The sequence below is a fragment of the Danio rerio genome, chromosome 21 (assembly GCF_049306965.1).
Source record: "Danio rerio strain Tuebingen ecotype United States chromosome 21, GRCz12tu, whole genome shotgun sequence".
Classification (NCBI taxonomy): Eukaryota; Metazoa; Chordata; class Actinopteri; order Cypriniformes; family Danionidae; genus Danio; species Danio rerio.
In genome coordinates, this window is record NC_133196.1 from 26,815,811 (window position 1) to 26,837,135 (window position 21,325).

General features: G+C 34.7%; 2 protein-coding genes across 2 annotated transcripts; one reads left to right on the forward strand and one right to left on the reverse strand.

The window, feature by feature from the left end:
- The first annotated feature begins 20 nt into the window (after nucleotides 1-20).
- On the forward strand, nucleotides 21-1,285 carry or92a7 (odorant receptor, family 92, subfamily A, member 7). Its single transcript, NM_001386277.1, is given in 2 exon segments — nucleotides 21-99; nucleotides 226-1,285. A coding segment is annotated over 1 exon segment (969 nt). The 5' UTR covers nucleotides 21-99; nucleotides 226-228; the 3' UTR covers nucleotides 1,198-1,285.
- A 4,320-nt stretch (nucleotides 1,286-5,605) lies between these two features.
- ppme1 (protein phosphatase methylesterase 1) lies at nucleotides 5,606-18,941 on the reverse strand. The gene is given in 14 exon segments (NM_199937.1): nucleotides 5,606-6,010; nucleotides 8,400-8,467; nucleotides 8,563-8,627; nucleotides 8,718-8,762; nucleotides 8,839-8,968; nucleotides 9,225-9,351; nucleotides 9,460-9,525; nucleotides 11,890-11,980; nucleotides 12,096-12,250; nucleotides 12,332-12,383; nucleotides 12,545-12,602; nucleotides 15,071-15,163; nucleotides 15,268-15,367; nucleotides 18,743-18,941. Coding segments are annotated over 14 exon segments (1,134 nt in total). The 5' UTR covers nucleotides 18,826-18,941; the 3' UTR covers nucleotides 5,606-6,009.
- Between the last annotated feature and the right edge of the window lie 2,384 nt (nucleotides 18,942-21,325).

Below are 21,325 nucleotides of genomic sequence, written 5' to 3' on the forward strand. Positions count from 1 at the left end.
TCAGGAGCAGAATGATTTGTGGATTACTGCAGCTGGAGAATACAAAAAGCTGATGTCTTGACTTATTCACTTTTGAATGTCGATGCTTTGTGAAAATAGGTCTGTTCTGTCTTATGCAAACTTTTATTAATCTTTACTTCATCTAATGAAAAAACAGCGTAAGATCAAACTGGGTATGTTTTTTGTAACATATTGCTCAAATCTGTCTTGTTTCTTGTCTTTCAGCTTATGGCAGGATCCAATGGCACAGCAGAGGACTCATCTTTCACTTATCAGCAAATCTTTAAATTAGACATGGATCTTGTCACCAGCACGAAAACTGCAGTGGCTGTGTTAACATCTCTGTTTTTCTTTTTTGTAAACTGCGTGATGTTCTTTGCTCTAAAAAGCAAGCACCTGTTCTTTGAGACCCCGCGATATATACTTTTTGGTCACATGTTAATGAACGACTCTGTGCTTTTGCTGGTCACAACTGTCATGTATGTAGTGGCTCTGTGTTTCCTTCCAATACCTAAATCCATATGTACTCTGTTAGTCTTCATATCTCACTGCACTTTCCGTAACGCTCCTCTGACTCTAGCACTGATGTCTCTGGAGCGATACGTGGCAGTCTGCTTCCCTCTGAGACACTGCACTATCGCCACGCCAAAAAGGACTGGAATCGCCATTGGAATCATCTGGTTTCTAAGTACTATCAATATTATAACAGATATTATTTTGGCTTTAATTTTAAACCCCAATTTTGCAGACTTTATATTTTGCACCTTAGAAAAATTGTTTGTATTCAAGTGGCAGATAGATAAAAATCAATGGTTTGATGTGATCTATTTTGCGTCTGTTGCATTGATCATTATATTCACATATATCATGATTATGATCACAGCCAGGTCTGTTTCCTCTGATAAAGATTCTGCTAAAAAAGCCCTGAAAACAGTGATGTTGCACTTGATTCAGCTGGGACTGTGTCTCACCTCTTTTCTATATGTCACAATAGAGAGAACACTATACATGATGACTGGAAGTGACTCTTCTCTCTTCATCAATCTGAGATATTTAAATTATATTATTGTTCTTATTCTGCCACGTTGTTTGAGTCCTCTGATCTACGGCATGAGAGATGAAGCCGTGTGGCCCTTGTTCAAATATTTCTTCTGCTATCGCTCAGGCAAAGTAAAGCCCTCTGTTAATGTGCATTAACTTTATGGTTGTTTAATAATATTGTGGCTAGTAAGTCGGGAGAGGTGGAAACACAGTGTAAACTATAACAATAAAATGTTTCAACTTGTTTACAGAATTTTGATCAATTTATTCCCAAGCAAAATATTAAAAACTGTTACAGCTTATAATATGTTCTCTAATCAAACCTGTGCAATGTCTATTAATGCTCATTTCAATGTATATTTCTTTTTTATTTATGACCCGTTTCTTTTATTATTAGATGTATATATTAATAAGAAATTAAACTGCTCCTCCCATATAAGGAAAAATGAAAAACTTTGTAGCAGCATAATGAAGGAATTACATTGCTGTTGTACTGTATATGTTTACGCACAGTTAATATCCCAGAGTGAAATGCACTTTCATTGCTGATCTCAGGTCATTGTGTGTGATGTTGCATTTTAGAATGATCTTCTATCTCTGTGTAATGATCCCACTCAAATTTACTGCTTGATTTAAAATTTAGGCTCTTCAGTACTATTTCTCTGTTCCTTTTCCATCAGCTTATGGCTGGGCTCTAATAGACAGCTCAGAATGTGTCTTTAATTTATTCAAGGTGGACATGGATGCTGAATCAACACTAAAATTGCAGTGATTATGTTTGCTCTAAAAAGCAAACACATATTTTATGAGACACTGCAGTGTATCCTTTTTGGTTCTATACTTATGAATGTACTTATGTTGCTAACAACTACATGTATGCATTTTAACAGCATCATTTTACCTTCAAGTAACCAGAACCGGTGCACTCTTTTAGTCTTCATCTCAACCTTTGCATTCAATAACCCTCCTCTGACTTTAACACTGATGTCTCTGGAGCGGTACGTGGCAATCTGCCTCCCTCTGAGACACTGCACCATCGCCAAGCCAAAAAGAACTAGAATTGCCATTGGAATCATCTGGTTCCTTAGTGAAATATATAATGAAAGACATTACTTTTGGGTTAACTGTCAATATCAGTGTATGATTTTTATTTTGCACTCAAAAGATGTAAAAAATACAGATCAAAATACAAAGATAAAATTGGTGAAAATAGACAATTAACAAAATATGTCAGCTGTTAACTTTAAACATCCTTAAAGTTGAAAATCTCACATTTATAGGACGCCCACCACCCACTGACAAAGGTGCAGAATTTGTCCCATTCATGTGCTCATTTGTCCAGTTTTGACTGCTTTGTCATCCTAAATTGTGAAAAATTACCCATCAAAGAAGGTTTTAAACCACAGCGGAATCATCTGTTGGCTGTTGCTACGGCATGACTTCAGGTAATCAATTTTGGCCAATGCAAACATTCATTCATTTTCTTTTTGGCTTATTCCCTTTATTAGTTAGGGGTCGCCACAGCAGAATGAACCACCAACTTATCAAGCATATGTTTTACGCAGCGGATACCCTTCCAGCTGCAACCCAACACTGGGAAACACACATACAAACTCTTTCACACACATACACTAATTTAGCCTATTCAACTCACCTATACAGCATGTCTTTGGACTGTGGGGGAAACCGGAGCACCTGGAGGAAACCCATGCTAACATGCAAACTCCACACAGAAATGCCAACTGACCCAGCTGAGGCTCGAACCAGTGAGCTTCTTGCAGTGAGGCGATCATGTTACCCACTGCACACTGTGATGCCTGCCAATGAAAACAATAGTTTTTCATAAGTCCAATCTGATGCAAGTAAAGTCATCTTTCACTACTGACCTACTGTATTGTTAAATATTGAAAACATTTTACAAATAACTTTTATTCGGAATCTTGTATATAATATAGTATATAATAATCTGCATTATTATCATTATTATTTAATTTTTTATTATTCAAATGGACAAATTCTGACGGAGGAAAGTTGAACGTACTGGGCAGTTTGTTATTAACCCAATAAATGCTAGTTTAATTTAAAACTTTTAACAGATTCTTATTTTTTACAAATGATATATGATGTAATAATAATAATAATTCATTTTTTTTAAAGGCGCCTTTCATGACACTCAAGGTTACCATACAGGACAGCTAGAACAATCAGTTCAAATAAAAACACAATAAAAATAATAGCAATAGCAAAAACAAAACAATAGAAACTTTAAAAATGAAGTCGGGTTAAAGTGAATAAGCTGTTCTAAACAGATGTGTTTGAGTTTGGATTTAAATTATGAAAGAGTCTAAATTGGGGATCAAGAGCAAGTGAACTCTTAGGCTGATAAATTTGTATTTTCAGTATAAATCTTTATGAAATATGTTTTGGTATAACAGAAAGTGTGGTTATGATGGTGCGCTTAAAATGTCACTAAAAGCAGTATTTAAACTTCATTTAAAAAACTCTTGAAAAAAAGTCCACATTTTTGAAAGAACAAAGAACCACCCACTAGGCTGGCTACGGGCCTGATTTATGTCAAAGCCAAATTTTAGCTAATGCTAATGAACATGTTAAGGTCTTGTTTACTTGACTGTAGGCTACCAAATCTCAGGCATGATTTTGATGAGTTTAGAAAACCTAGAAAACCACCTGAGTGAAAAACACATCTCTTACATTGTTCAGTCACTGTTAAATTGCAAATTCTAACAGAATGACTTCATTTAAAACAAGAATAGTTAGTATGCGACTACCTTGAAACCAGCTGAGCAGGTGTGTTTTGATGTCAGAGCCAAGGCGTTAAACGGTTAAACCAAAGAATCAGCGTGGCTCCCAGCGCCCTCTGGTGGCAAATATAAAATTATACATGATCTTAAGTACTTGAGTAAAACCACCAGCAGGCACCTCGATAGACAAGTTATTTGCTAAATCATTTATATTAGTTTAAAACCCATTTCGAAAACAGAGAGGTCGGGTCATGTGGTTATTACAAATGACCATTTACTCACCACATGATTCCATATAGCCTATGGAGGCTATACCTGTATGAGTTTCCTCTTTCTGTTGAACACAATTTAATTGAGAAGAACATGTAACCATCATCATTTACTCTCCCTCATGTCATGTGGTTTTAAACCTTTGAGTTTCTTTTTTCTCTTGAAAAACACACACTCAAAAGATATATTGAAGAAAGCTGGTTGCTGGGACCCATATGTAGCAGAGGTAAAGGGTTGTTGCTATATCGGATATGGTTGCGGATGAATGTTAGCAAGAATTCTTTATTAAATTTCCCTTTAATTTTAATTTATTAACATCTACCCCCAACCCTAAAGCCAACCGTTTACATAAAAACAGTAGTATCGAGTATTATTTATAGGCTATAGGCCTATATTAAATTAACCAATAAATAGTATTTTAATGCCTACCCCCACCCCAACCCTAAACCAAACCGTCACAGTACTGTAAAAATATTAATTATTGTTACACAGAGTCATATAAAATGCTGCTATATTGATGTGCATATCACAGATCTGGTCGGCCGCGTATCCGATCTAGACTTTACCCTAAAGTGTTATGCAGGTAAACCTCACTCCTTTGACCTCTAAAAGGGTGCTCTAGTGACAGACACAAGGGGCCATGGTCTGTAGCCTCCTTGGTAGAGCAACCGACTTCCATGTGGAAAATCGCTGGTTCAATCAAAGCTCGGAGCGGGTTAAGTGGTGAAGGACCAGCAGGGTTATATTAGTGCTGTGACCCGGATGGGAGTGAGGTTTAGGGGTATGAGTAAAGCAAAGGCCAGCTAGTGAAGTGCTGTGCAGGTAAAGTTCACTCTTCTGATCTCTAAAAATGTGCTCTAGCAAAAGACACTAGTGGCCATAGACTTTAGCCTCCTTGTTAGAGCAACAGACTCCCATACGAAGTGTCACTGATTCGATCCCAGCTCAGGACGGGTTGGATGGTGTAAGATCAGCGGGTTTACAAGGAGAAAAAAAAATACATCAGTGGTTGCCAGCTTCCAACATTTTTAAAAATATCTTCTTTTGTGTTTAACAATAAAAAGAAACACAAATAGGTTTTGTACAAACGAAGGGTGAGAATATATGTGAATTTTCATTTTGGGGTTACTTAAAAAGACTTTAAAAGTCACATTTGGTGAAAATAGGGTACAATATAAAAAGATATATGTATGCATGTATATATATATATATATATATATATATATATATATATATATATATATATATATATATATATATATATATATATATATATATATATATATATATATATATATATATATATATATATATATATATCATGGTAGAATAAATAAAACAATTAATTGTAAATTGTGTTTTTTGCTACATTACCCCTATTGTTTGTAGTAAACCTGTCAATACAAAGAGCAATCAATGTGCATAAAACATGGTTGCTGTGTAAAACTAAAACGATGGTTATTTTCCGTAAACAGAGAAAAAGATTTATATTAAGACCATGTTAAAACAGAACAGAATGAATGAATGCAGACTGCTTAAACCTCACTTTATTATTTCCCTTGAAATCAGCAACGACCAACACTTTAAACACAACATAATGCAATCATCCTAATTACAACAACAAACAAGCAAAGGCATCGAAAGAAATGCAAAAGAAACCAATTCAGGGGAAAATAAAAATTTAAATATACATAACAATTTGAAATCATGAGTATTATTGAATTAATTATTTCCTGCCAAAATAGCCATATGACTTGTGATGACTACAGTAAACATACATAAAGTCATACAAAACTGAATATAATTTAAGAATGAAGTGCTAAGAATGAGTTTGGCAGAAGGCGTCATCATGGTTTTGGTTGTATTGTAGTCTCTGGTGGAGAGCAGAGAGGGATGACAGCGCTGGATGAAGACTACGAGTGGAGGCTACACATTGTCTGGTCAAACAAATACATAAAGACAAACAAAAAAGCAACATTAGATATCAGGGGTTATATAAGCCTCAATTTCACGGCAAAACAGATCAAATATAATAACACGTTTATAAAAAAGATTCATAACAATAAAAAGACATCAATAACAATAGTCATTCATTTTCCTTCGACTTGGTTCCTTTATTAATTTGGGGTCACCACAGTGGAATGAACCGCCAACTTATCCAGCATATGTTTTACACAGCAGATGCTCTTTCAGCTGCAATCTAGTACTGGGAAACACCCATACACACACACACTACAGCCAACTTTAGTTTATTCAAATCACCTATAGCGCATGTTTGGACTGTGGAGGAAAAAAGTATGGAGTCAATCTAGGGCCATATATATATATACTTGCAAAATGTAAAGGTTTGCAGAGAAAAAATTAAGTATTAAGCAAAAAATAAATTAAATAATGCAAATCTCCAAAAATTGCAAAGCGAAAATAAATTTTTGAGAAATAAAAATAAAATTTGCAAAAAAAAAGTACGGAAAAAAAAAAGAAAAACATATATATATATATATATATATATATATATATATATATATATATATATATATATATATATATATATATATGCTAAATATTTTTATAGTGTTGCCTTTACAAAACTCGTATCAATTGCAATGGCCCAGATTTGTCTAGGGGGCGGAATATATATATATATATATATATATATATATATATATATATATATATATATATATATATATATATATATATATATATATATATATATATATATATATATATATATATATATATATATATATATATATATATGCTAAATATTTTTTATAGTGTTGCCTTTACAAAACTCGTATTGCAATGGCCCAGATTTGTCTAGGGGGCGGAATTTCAAAGTTTTGGTTTTGAGAAACCCACATGAACACGGAGAGAACATGCAAACTCTACACAGAAATGTTAACTCGCCGAGCCGGTACTCGAACCAGTGACCTTCTTGCTGTGAGGTGACTGTGCTAACCACACAATAATAACATAGAATACAAAACTTTTAAAATATAAAAATTTGTGTTTAATTTCCTTTTGATAAAAACTCTACAATTTTTTATGGATCCACATTTAAAAATATCCAGATAAAAAGCATTTTTAATGGACCTACAATGCTTATATTTACTGCTATTAAATTAAAATTGGGTTGATATAATTAAACCTGCTTTATACTAGAGGACAAACTAATCATGGGAGGAAAAACAACTTAAAAATTTAATTTAAATTTTTCAGATGTTTTATTGCAGTATAAGGGACAGTTCACCTAAAAATGAAAAATTACTCACTTGTTTACTCTCTCGCTCACGTAAATCTTGAGTGTCTTTCTTCTGTTCGACACTAAAGAAGATATTTTGAAGAAAGCAGAAGACCTGTAACCAACCTGAGTTCCGTAGTAAAAAAATAAATAAGTCAATGGTTACAGATTTTCAGCTTTCTTTAAAATATCTTCTTTTCAGCTAAAAAGAAAAAAAAGTCAAACAGGTGTGGGACAACTAAAGAGTGAGTAAATGATGACAGTTTTGGGTGAACAATTCCTTTACTTACTCTTAGGGCCATTTATATCGAAGTTGATATTTAGCCGCAACATGTTGGTGTTTCGTAACCTCTAATTTTTTACGAGGTGGGTCATTAGTTCAATGCTCAACCCCAACATGGAGGACCAGGACATACACTAAGGACAATTTAGCTTACCCAATTCACCTATTCTTCGCTTTCGAGTGGGCGCAGCCATGTGAATCTTTTTGGCTTGAGACTTCCGGTCTCGTTCACTTCCATTCATTTTTAGACACTAAAAACAGCTCGTTACGCTGCTTAATGTTGCAAACTGATATTTTGTTATTTTATTATTCTGTTTTGTCTGTAGAGCAAGTAGTCAGACCTTTTTAAGTCAGACCATCTTGCGCTTATTATTCCAAATTATTTCTCTTCTTCTAATTCAGAAGTTCTAAAACAAATCGCAAAAATGGGCACACTTTCGCATTTAGGATTTGGAATAAGGTCAATAGCTCAAGTCTTTGGACTATGGGGGAAACCAGAGTACCTGGAGGAAACCCCCACAAACACGGGAGAACATGCAAACTCCTCAATTAATTGCTCGAACCAGCGATCTTCTAGCTGTGAGGCAACAGCGCTACTTACTGCGCCACTGTGCTGCCTGAAATATCCCTTTAGGGTTTTTAAATTAAATTGATCTCCACTGGAATATTTTTTGTCTTTTTTTGTAATCAGGCTCAGATAATTTCATATCAAAATGTGCATTTATCAGCCTCTATATCAGTTATAATAGTTTCCAAATATTAAAAGTTATTTGAATGTGCCAAAATGTCCATTTCTCACCAGGGGAACCCTTCCTTTAATTCAGTGAACCTGTGACGAACCATGAAAGTGGCTAAAGCATCAGCTACCTGAAAAAAAATGTAAATATAGGTGATCAGAAACAAATACATCATACTGGATAATGTACAAGCTTTATTGAAAGTGTCATAGATAATAAACACACTTTTTCTGGGGCATCTTCATGAACGGCATGGCCACATTGTGGCAGAACCTGCATCTGGAACTTCCCTGTACAGAAATAAAAGGAGATAAATGAATAAATGTATGATGTACCCTCTATAAAGTCTGCGTTGAATAGCAGGAATATCAACACCTAACCTTGCATTTGCCCAATGGTAAGATCTTTGTCAAGCCTGTCAATACCTATGGGGTGATATATTAAATATAAGGAGCTGTTTTTCACAATAAGACTTTAAACAAAATGTCTAAACATTCATACCAGCCAGCAGAAGAAGTTTTGGCACAGAACAGCTGAGAAAGAGGGAAGACAGTCCTTTAAACCAGCCCTCCCAGTATTTCTCTGTCTTTGAGAGTTCAATACGCCAGGTGTACAGAGATTCCTTCTTTATCTGCCACATGAAACAAAATCAACAAACATCTGTACATAAAAAAGTTGTTCTCCTTAAAATGTGTGTGAAAATGTAAGGAATTTTGTATTAAAAAGATACAAGCTAGTCAATGTATTTACTTCCACCTTTGAACAATTTAATATGTCTTTGCTGATTATGTCTTTCAAACTTTGCTGATATGTCTTTCAAACTAAATAAATGTAAATGACATCAAGCTTTTAAACAGTACTGTACTGTACTGTACTGTCAGCATCACCTCTTGGTCATCTTCTTTCTTCCTTTTATGGTTGGATTCTCCTCCTTCTTCATCCTCCTCTTCTTCTTCAATGATGCCTTCACTGATGCTCTTGGAAACCCCTGGACTACTCAGTGGCTCCTCGCATCTATACATCCAAACATGTGCGATCATGTAATATATGCACAACAGTCAAACACTTCTGCATGTCCTTGTGTTGGTTGCTTTAGGTAAACTAAGAGGGTGGCAGACTTACTTTTTCACCTGTCCAACCATAGACACTCGTGCAGATTCAACATTCCTGATCTGGCCACTTTTCACACTGTTAAAATGAAAAAATATATACATTTAGAGATATAGATAGATTTTGGTCTTAATTGAATTATTTGAATTTTACAGCTTGGCGGTTCATTCCGCTGTGGCGATGCCTGATAAATAAAAGGACTAAGCTGAAAGAAAATTAATTAATGAATTTTATGGCTGCAAAAAAATGACAGTGATTTCAGTGATTAATTGTTCCAGCTTAAAGTTGAACAAAGTGGATGCGTTAAACGAAGGGGTGTCAAACTCAATTCCTGGAGGGCCGAAGCCCTGAACAGTTTAGTTCCAACCCTGCTCCAACACACTTACCTGTAGGATTCAAACAAGCCTGAAGGACTCAATTAGTTTGATCAGGTGTGTTTAATTAGGGTTGGAACTAAGCTGTGCAGAGCTGCGGCCCTTTTGGAACCGAGTTTGACACCTGTGCGTTAAAGTTTTAACAAATTGATTACTTATAGTATTAAGTTAACGTACATTACAATATTTCTGATGTTCTGCAAGCATTCATAAATTATTTAATGAAAAAAAAGCATGCTGATTAGCTTGGTAATTTTGTATGGATACAATTACTGATCTTGTGATTTACTTATGGAGGCTATATACAGGAATTGGAGAGAGAAATTCAATAGTTCTTAAGACCTTTTTTAAAACTCCGTCCAATACATTTAAACTTGTAGACTTGTAGAGCTACGCATCGATGGATTTGCTATTTAGTGTTTGGACTCTCAGCAGTGAATATTAAAACACAATGAACTGAACTGACCTAAACTGAACTGAACTGAACTTATACTCTGTTTCAATTCACTATGATCTTCTATGTGAAGCTGCTTTGACACAGTCTACATTGTAAAAGTGCTATACAAATAAAGATGGAATTGAATTTAAAGACCTCATTGCTACTTTAGGTGTTACCTGTAATATTAGAGACATTTTAACTTACAGCATATTTACTAAGTACTGATTGTAAGAAATCTATGTTGAGTTGTGTGTGCATGTTTTTCCTATGTTGTCGTGGGCATACTCCGGGTGCTCCGGTTTCCCCAACAGTCCAAACACATGCGCTATAGGTAAATTAAATAAACTAAATTGGGCATAGTGTATGTGTGTGAATGAGTGTATATGAATGATTCCCAGTACTGTATTGCAGGTGAAAGGGCATCCGCTGTGTAAAACATATGATGAAAAAATTGGTGGTTCATTCCACTGTGGCGATCCCTGATGAATAAAGGGACTGAGAAAAAAATGAACGAATGAATAAATGAATATAAATGCTAATCCAGCAGGTGGCGCCTATCCGATTGTTAAGTGTGACGTCAAGCAAAGCAGCTTCCGGGTCCAAGCACAATATCAAACTGTATGGGAAGACTCGACAAATGATAATAATGAATGTTTACAAAGCAATGTAATACTTTCAAAAATCATGATCGCAATATCCATGCCTAATATCAGATGGCCAGAAAATTATTCATTTTTTAACAATTGTTAAAATATTAACGTCTGTGATGCAGCAAGTCTAAAGACTTTTGTCTACACCATGATATTCGATTAAGTTCACTTTAATGTGTGACATGACTCAAAAGTGGTCCTAAATTATTATTTTTTAGATTCAAATGAGTAGCGGCTTAAACCCGTAAACAGTATTTTATATATCACCAATACATCACAACTTAAGCGGATAGAACAGCAGGAATAATGGTGTTGCCTTGGTTACTGCAGTAACCAAGGCAACGTGATGTCAAATCTAACAGGAAATTATCGATTTCATAAACTACACAGCATGTCAATATTCGCAGATTAAGTCCTAGCAAGTTTTAGTATACAACTATACATTGCAGAATCAAAAAAAATACAAAATTTAATACCAAGTAAAATAGCATTTAAGGGTGTACTCACACTAGGCTATCCGAACCGTACGCGGGAGCATTTCCTGATTTGTTTGACAAGTGTGAGTGTATCGAACCGTGCCCCGGCCGCGATTCAGTTGGCTGCTTCTGGCCTGGGAAGAGGTGTGCCAGAGTGCTGTTCGGTTGGGCTTTGGCGCGGTACGCTTGCAGCGCGAGTGCAAAGCATGCCTGAGATAAAACTAAAGATACGACGTCACTTTTAAGAGATTTAACCCTTTCTGCATGCCTAGGTTATTATTGACAGCAAGATTTTTTAAGTGAAAAACATGAATGGTGGGGACATTTCAATAGTTGATGGATATTGGTGGGGACACGGGCGCCCTGTGATAGTGAAAATATTTTAATTAATTATTATTATTATTTAAGAGATAAAGAAGTAAACACATCTGTGAGGTAACCAAACACATTTTTTAAAGATGCCCCTAGATATTATTGTCAACAAAACGCTTAGCTCTGTGTACCTCCATTCAATTGCATTCTCCACTGATTTAAATGTTTTTGGTCGACTTCTCAGAAAGTTCTGCATGCTGTTCAAGGCATCCATTGCTGTGCCTGAAAAATGAGCAATAAACATCAATAGATGCATACAAATAACCAACAGTCGCATATGTTCAAACTCAATGGAAATCAGTGACAAGCATACACTGTTGATAGCAGAAAAACGTACCTTCCACTACATCGATAACACAAAGACCAAGCAGAGATGGCACATGATTGGCTGCAGCTGTGTGAACTGCTATAGCTCCGCCCATGCTGTGTCCAATAATCATGATTGGAGGTGGGTTTTCACCATAAAGTGCCTCCACCACTTTTCCAATATCCCTGAAGAAAAGGTAACATTTATATTAAATGCTAAAAATAAAATCTCTATTATGCAGACTTTCAAAAGGTGTATGTACTCACTTGGCCATTGTTTCAGCAGAGAGGTCGTCCGGGTTCTTTACTTTACTATCACCTGAAGAATTCAATAGGAAAATGTGACATTTGAAAGTTGGTATATTTAGCTATATTATAAGAATGATGTTGAAATATGATTTTAAAATCTATATTCCTTATTTTTTTTTCAGCTAATTAAAGGAAGATTTCTGAAATTAACACAATTAATAAATCAGTTACCATGTCCTCTGAGGTCCATCGCTACAACTCTGCAGGTGATCCGGCTGCAAATAACAGACTGAAAATACAAAAATTGCACAATATTAGACACCAAAAACTAGCATCAATTGTAGGAGTGAAATAGTAATATTATTATATGGCTCTGAAAATTATGAAGAGACTACATTCAGATTATTGTTACTTTTCTGGATTTAAAACATGCGTTTGCGTTTTAATTTATAAAACATGAATAATGTGTCTACCAAATTTCAATAACAAAAGGTTAAATGTTTACAGACATTACATATTGAACACAGAAAATGACCTAGAAATATATCTTTCCCAGTATAAAATGCTTTAGATTTTGATGTTTTTTTAAGCATAGATTAACATTAATTTTATCACTTGATTCAACTCAAAACACGTTGCATATACAGTTGAAGTCAGAATTATTAAACCCCCTGAACTGATAGCCCCTTGTTTATTTTTTTCTTCATTTTCTGTTTAAAAGAGAGAAGATATTTTCAACACATTTCTAAACATAATAGTTTTAATAACTCATCTCTTAAAAACTGATTTATTTCATCTTTTATTTTTCAAGACAATTCTATACAGCTTAAAGTGACAATTAAAGGCTTAACTAGGTTAATTGGGTTAACTAGGCAGGTTAGGGTAATTAGGCAAGTTATTGTATAACGATGATTTGTTCTGTCAACTATCGAAAAAATATATCGCTTTAAGGGGCCAATAATTTTGACTTTAAAATGTTTAAAAAAATTAAAAACTGCTTTTTTTTAGCCAAAATAAAACAAATAAGACTTTCTCCAGAAGAAAAAAAACATTATCAGACATGCTGTGAAAATGTCCTTGCTCTGTTAAACATAATTTGGGAAATATTTAAAAAAGAAAAAATAAATTCAAAGGGAGGCTAATAATTCTGACTTCAACTGTACTTATATGCACATGCAAATAAACACCATGGCATCCTTTATTTAATAAAAAAGCAAAAACTGTATTTACTGTTATTATATTTTTATTACTCATATAATATTTTATTTATTTTATCTCCTGCAAAAAAAAAAAAACTGAATGTTTAGCATCATTACTTTGATCTTCAATGTCACTTGATCCTTTAGATGCCATTCAATTATCCTGATTATACTGAATCGCTGCTTCATAGTTTTGTGGAAACTAGCAGATTAATCACTTTTTGTTTTCTTTGCTCTCTCATTTGATGAACTTTTAATACATCATAGCTAAATAACATTTTAAAAAGTAAATAATAAAATGTTATAATCAAAAACAACTGATTTTAAAAAATGTAAACAACAATATACAGTGAAAGTCAAAATTATTAGCCCTCCTGTGAATTTTGTTTTCTTTTTCAAATATTACGCAAACACTGTTTCAAGAGTTTACACTTAGCTGATGATTGATTATAAGCAAGTTTGGCATGCTGTCCCGGGAGAGAGCCCTGAGCTCGAAGGTTCTTGAGCCCTGGGCTCCCTCCCGTTTGGAGGAAGAGAGGGGAGCCTCGAGCTCAGGTAGATCTCGACAACTCCCCTTTTTATAATAGCTAAAGATTAAGATTGAAGGCTATTAAAAGATATGCTGCATTATTAGATTACCTGTATTGAAATTTAGATTTAACGATTAACTTGTTGTACATGTTTTTGGAATGTGGGAGGAAACCGGAGAACCCGGGGAAAACCCACGCAAGCACGGGAAGAACATGCAAACTACACACAGAAACGACCACCGGCCTGTTAAGGAACTAGAACCGGTGACGTTCTTGCTGTGAGGCGACAGTGCTAGTCACTGAGCCACCGTGCTGCCCTATGGAGGGAAAGGTGAAAAGGTAGGGGTGGAAGGGGGGATTCTTCAAATCGAAGATAATTGTAGTGAGAAAACCCTGGCTCTTTATAGTGGTTAGGAATGGCCTGATTGGTGGATCAAGCATGCTAATGCAGAACCAGCCGTGTTCAATCATAATCACGTGCTCCTCTCGAAATTAGTTTATGAATAAACTTCACTTATCAGAGTAACATATAATTTACAGTTTGTCTGATAATATTTTTTCTTCTGGAGAAAGTCTAATTTGTTATATTTTGGCTAGAGTAAAAGCAGTTTTTAGTTTTTAAAAACCTTTTAAGGTCATTATTATTAGCCCCTTAAGCAATATATATTTTTTGATTGTCAACATAATTATACAATGATTTGTCTAATTACCCTGACCTGCCTAGTTAACTTAATTAACCTAGTTAAGCCTTTAAATGTCACTTTAAGCTGAAAACTAGTGTTTTGGAAAATATCAAGTAAAATATTATTTTCTGTCAACATGACAAAGATAAAATAAATCAGTTATAAGACATGATCTATTACAACTATTATGTTTAGAAAAGTGTTGAAAAAATTCTTACTATTAAACAGAAATTTTGGAAAAATATATGCAGGTAGGCTAATAATTCAGAAGGGCTAATATTTCTTACTTCAACTGTATATTATGCTTGTATTCATGTGTGGCTTTGAGAGATATATTAAACTCACAGTAAAGACGGCCCAGGACAGAGCAGAGTGACCTCCTCCATGCAGAAGCAGCAGGACGGGACCATGAGAGCCACTGCTGTAAATTCTGAATGTGTACACAGGAGTTAAAGGATGCTTCACAAAACAAGATGGAAACCTCTGAATAAAAAAATAGCATAATTGGCCAACAGTCTGCTCCACAGTAAAACAAAGGATATGTCTTTGCTGTTGTCATTTTCCACCTCCACCTCCACGTCCTCAATAGTTTCAAAGTAATGACTCCATGGAAGGGGAGAGAAATCTCGCTTTCTTCCTGGTCTGCATAAAAAAATCACGTCATTAACATCTGAGTGTTCTTGTGGATATTATATGTACTGTATATCCTTATATCGTTGCAGTTTAAATGTCTGACCAACTGGATATAAAGCACAACAAAATCGAAGAACAAATTGGAGAAGCAATTTTAAACAAAATATAGCCTACATGAAGATGACAAGTTGTTTTCAGGAGTTTGATACAACTTGACATTGCAATTTTTTTTTCTGAAGTATTTGCTTTAGCAGGTGAATAAACTTCTTACTCCCAATAGTCTGTGGTTATAATATAATAGGTAGATGTTGGCTTTACATTAACAACAGGGAATCTTTAAATTAAACCTTTTCCCATACAGTTTGTGTTAAACTGATTAATCTAACATTTTGCATCATGATGTAACTATCTTGGTCAAGTATTAGAGGTGTAACAACACTGTGATATTGACATCAATCAGCAGATCAACGAAACGCCTATTATTATGTATCGATGTTAAAATATTAACAACATAAACATTTTTAGAGACACCTTTATTTGGTCACATGTACAGTATATGAGATTTTAACGGTATGATAACCTTGGATAAAAACATCACAGTTTTACGGTATTGTGATAACTGCTCTAAAATATATTCTTTTAAAAATTCAGGGTAAAAAACAACAACCTTTTTTTGCTTTGAACACAACGGCTACCTCCGAAATTACTTACATACTATACAGTAAGCTAAAAACAGTATGCGAGCCGAGTAGTATGTCTGAATTCGTAGAATTCGAAAAATAGTATGCGAGAAGTATCCAGATGACCTACAACTTCTGGTGAGATTCTAAAGTGTGCATCCGATGGACACTATGCTATCCCATGATGCACTGCGAGAGCATTCATGAATGGGTGTGAAGTGGGTAGGTCACGTGATGATGAAAAAAATGACATCTGTTGTACTTCTGAGCTCACTCATACTACTCACATTCATAGTGTATAGAACAGACTTTTCTATCGGTCAAGTAATAAATTCAAATTCAAATGCAGTACCAACTGAGTGGAAGGCGATTTCAGACACGGCCAATATATTTTATTTTAAGAAACATATAAAATGTTTTGGAACAGTAAACATGATATATCTTTTCTGCTAGAGATATTGTTCTCCTAAAAAAAAACAATAAATAAAAAATGTATAAAAAAAAAAACTACACATACCGTAGGAACGGTATAACTGAAATTTTTAGAAATTAACACTAATACAGAAACAGTTCAGATGTTTTAGAATGACCAAAACAACATTTCAGATGTTTTACAAAAGACAAAATGTCATCAGACTTAAGAACAGGGGCAGACTTCATGATTTGGGGGTCTTAAACAATTGCAGGTATGGGGCCCTAGCATTGAAACTCAAAACATTCTTTCTATAGATATAAATTTTCTTTAAAGATTTTCATTCATTCATTTTCTTCTCGGCTTAATCCCTTGGGGTCGCTGCAGCGGAATGAACCGCCAACTTATCCAGCTTATGTTTTACGCAGCGGATGCCCTTCCAGCTGCAACCCATCACTGGGAAACATCCATACACACTCATACACTACAAACAACCTTAGCTTACCCAATTCACCAATACCACATGATCTTGGACTTGTGGGGGAAACCGGAGGACCAGGTGGAAACACACGATCACGAGGAGAACATGCAAACTCCTCACAGAAATGCCAACTGACCCAGTTGAGGCTTAACCCAGCAACCTTCTTGCTGTGAAGCGATTGTGCTACTGTGCCACTTTGCTGCCCCTTTACAGATTTTTTTTTGTAAATAAACCACACGATAAAATATATATTTTAAGTGGAACTTTTATCTTCTTAATGTCAAATTAAACACAATAAATTCACAAATAAAACATTATGTACAGTTAATAAGTCATATTTGTGATTAGATTTTAATACTTGCACGTGCAGTAAGAAAAGAATGTTCCACTTTTGAAGAGTAGTAGGCTAATAACGTTAAAATCTTAATAGTTATAGACAGATTTTACAACATTCATTCATTTTCTTGTCGGTTTAGTCCCTTTATTAATCCAGGGTCGCCACAGCGGAATGAACCGCCAACTTATCCAACACGTTTTTACACAGCAGATGCCCTTCCAGCCACAACCTATCTCTGGGAAACATCCACACACATTCATACACTATGGACAATTTAGCCTACCCAATTCACCTGTACCGCATGTCTTTGTACTGTGGGGGAAACCAGAGCATCCAGAGGAAATCCACATGAACGAAGGGAGAACATGCAAACTCGACACAAAATTGCCAACTGAGCCGAGGCTCGAACCAGCGACCCTCTTGCTGTGAGATGACAGCACTACCTACCGAGCCACTGCATCGCCAGATTTTACAACATATTATAGAAAATTAATAAAAAAGCTATATGATTAATATAGGTCTCTGTGCATTGGTTGGGGGCCCCTAAGCGACTGCTTACCTCACTTATTGGTTAAGTCTGCACCTTTAGTCTGAATTCAAAGTACTCATAAATGACTAGAGTACTCAAAGAATGCACTACTTTCAGTGGGATACTAAAGTGGGCATACTTTACCTTGAGCCCAGCAAACAATTTGGTGTTTAATGGACGTCTAATAGACATCTAATCAAAGACAGCTTGGCTAAAACAAGGCTAAACTCGTAAAAAATGTCAGTGAAAATCTAATAGCGATCTAAAAAATAGCCCAAAATAGACAGATTAGACAGACTTTATATCTGTAGTCATTTAATTCTGTGTATTTGATGTTTAGTCTAGTTTTGGCCTATTCTAAGACGTATATTAGATTTTCACTGAAAGCCCAAATGTAGCCTTGTTTTAGCCAAGACGACTGTTAAGACGTCTATTAGACATCTTTTAAAAACAAAAAAAGCTTGCTGGGAGGTCATGGGACAGGATTTGTGAATGGCTAAATAAGCGACGCAACTGACGCTAGCAGGTCACGTGACAATCACAACGCAGCAAACATACTTCCAAATAGCATTAATACTAGAACACACTAGTTAGTACCAAACGAGCAGGAGAAATGATCCGATTCGGGAGAATGACTCGATCATCGCTATCGAGTGAGTCGTGATCGTGCTGCTTGGATGAGACACAAGACGCAGGAGTCACACAGATCAGAGGGGCAGAATTAAACCACATACTGCTGTTAGCTAAACTAAGACAGGTTTGAGAGATTTCAAAGCAGTTACACGTGAAAATATTCAACAGATCTCGAGAATTGTTACGACTCGTGACTCACGAATGTAGATCGTGACAGCAATCGGCCATCAGCGATAAAGGGTTGCTCTAACACCCTGTCTAGTATGTAAGCATTACACGATGGCTAAACATGATATTAAAGTGTAAACTCACCCCATTCTTATTTTAGATCCCGACTGCAAACCTGCCATTGGGGGCTTAGAGGCTAGCAAATTCAAATGCAACTGTTTCTCCATGATGTGAGGAAAACCAAACCCTTTGAGCGCCTAAAACGTCTAGCTTTCTTTGCACCATACGAGTCGCCTTCTATACACACTGCAACTGCACACTTAAGAGAAATGAACGATAAATCGGACTAGCTCAGCAGACAGGTACAGAAATCTATGTTCGCACCAGTAGTCTCCACCCACCAGCACTTTTGCCCGGAGTGCATTATGGTAAGTGTAGTCATGTAACTGGATTTTACTGCTGGCGCTGACGTCACAGTGCATGGAAAGAACTACAACTAACAGCAAACACCAGTTTGGGCTCCTCGGCACGTAAACCAGCCTGAAAACTATGACGTAATGCAATACAAAGGATGATGGATTGATTATCATCAGTCTCCTGAGTGTCTAAATGTGTCTAATTTATTGTTCTTATAATTTTTCTATTGCAAAACAAACAAAAAAAATATTATCGTAAGTTTCCGCTTATTTAATAATACAAATTAATATGCACAGCCTTCACAAAAACCTTTGACCACATATATTAATGAATCTATTAATGATAATTAGTTAATAATAAATTCATAGTTTTTAACCTAATTCCATATTCTTTATCATATATATATATATATATATATATATATATATATATATATATATATATATATATATATATATATATATATATATATATATATATAGCTGATGTCAGAATTATTAGCCCCCCTTTGATTTTTTTTTCTTTTTTTTTTCCTTTTTTGAATATTTCCCAAATGATGTTTAACAGAGCAAGGACATTTTCACAGTATATCTGATAATAGTTTTTCTTCTGAAGAAAGTTTAAATTGTTTTATTTTGGCTAGAATAAAGATATATATATAACATTTTAAGTTCAAAATGATTAGCGCTTTAAGCTATTCATTTTTTCAGTAGTCCACAGAACAAATCGTCTTTATACAATAACTTGCCTAATTACTCTAACCTGCCTAGTTAACCTTATTAACCTAGTTAAGCCTTTAAATGTCACTTCAAGCTGTATAGAAGTGTCTTGAAAAATATCTAGTCAAATATTATTTACTGTCATCATGTCAAAGATAAAATAATTTAGTTTTTAGAAATGAGTTATTAAAATTATTATGTTTAGAAATGTGTTGAAAAAATCTGCTCTCCATTAAACAAAAATTGGGAAAAAATAAAACGGGGTGCGTGAGGTGCTGTTTTTAAAATAATGCTGTTACTTTTTGTTTCAGCAAGTTGCTAAGAAAGTGTGTTGTATTAAACTTATTTAACTTAAACTTATGTAAATACAAATAAGTAAAAAAAAAAAACAAATAAAAAACAATAAAAAAATTATATCACTAATATATTTCATAATTAATAAAAATATAAATTCCAACTTATAGCTACTCAGTACTGCCTGATAATAATAATATAAATTTATATTTTATTTCAAAGTTAACATTTTATAGTTATTATTTTCAATTTTATTTATATAATGCTCTAATTTATAATTATCATTCCAAAGCATTTTTACACATCATTACAATACAATCAAAACGAGTTCAGAGAGAAAGAGACAGATAGTAGATATGTGTAGATAAATGTAGTATCTTTATTGCTGGATTATATATTCATATATTAAATGGATAAACTCTTTAATTAAACTGTATTGGTCACAAAAACACACCAAATATGCATTATATATGTATTACATATATAATATATAAACTGAAACGGGGGTGCACTCATTTATAATCTGAAAGTATTTTTGTTTTTGAAGACAAATAATGAATACACACTCACCAGCCACTTTATAGTACACCTGTCCAACCACTCAATAATGAAAATTTCTAGTTAGCCATGGCAGCAACTTTTGATGGCTACATCCAGCAGCGTAACGCGTCATGTCATAAAGGGCAAATCATCTCAGACTGGTTTCTTGAACATGACAATAAGTTTACTGTACTCAAATGGCCTTCACAGTTACCAAATCTCAATCCAATAGAGCACCTTTGCATCATAGATGTGCAGTCGACAAATCTGCAGCAACTGCGTGATTCTATCAAGTCACTATAAACCAAAATTTCTGAGGAATATTTCCAGTACATTGTTGAATCTATGCCATGAAGGATAAAGACAGTTCTGAAGGTAAAAGGGGTCCAACCCGGTACTTGTAAGGTGCACCTAATAAAGTGGCCAGTGTGTGAAGATGCAAGTAACATCAATGCATCAATACATTCCCAAATGACCAATAGGGGACGCTGTTACCAAACTGATTTGTTGAGATGATGATGATGGACAAGTTGGATGATTTAAAGAGATACAACCTGAGATGGAGTTCAGGTATCAAATTGGTCAATATGGTAAACATAAACTCACCCATCAACAGTAAGTTCATAACATTATGCTGGATGACAATCTTAGCAAATTTGGTTAAGTTAGAAACTTAAGTCAATGATGGCATTATTTGTATCAATGTTCAAGGAAAACAAGACCAGTTTTATGATAAAAGACAAAACTAAACAAACAT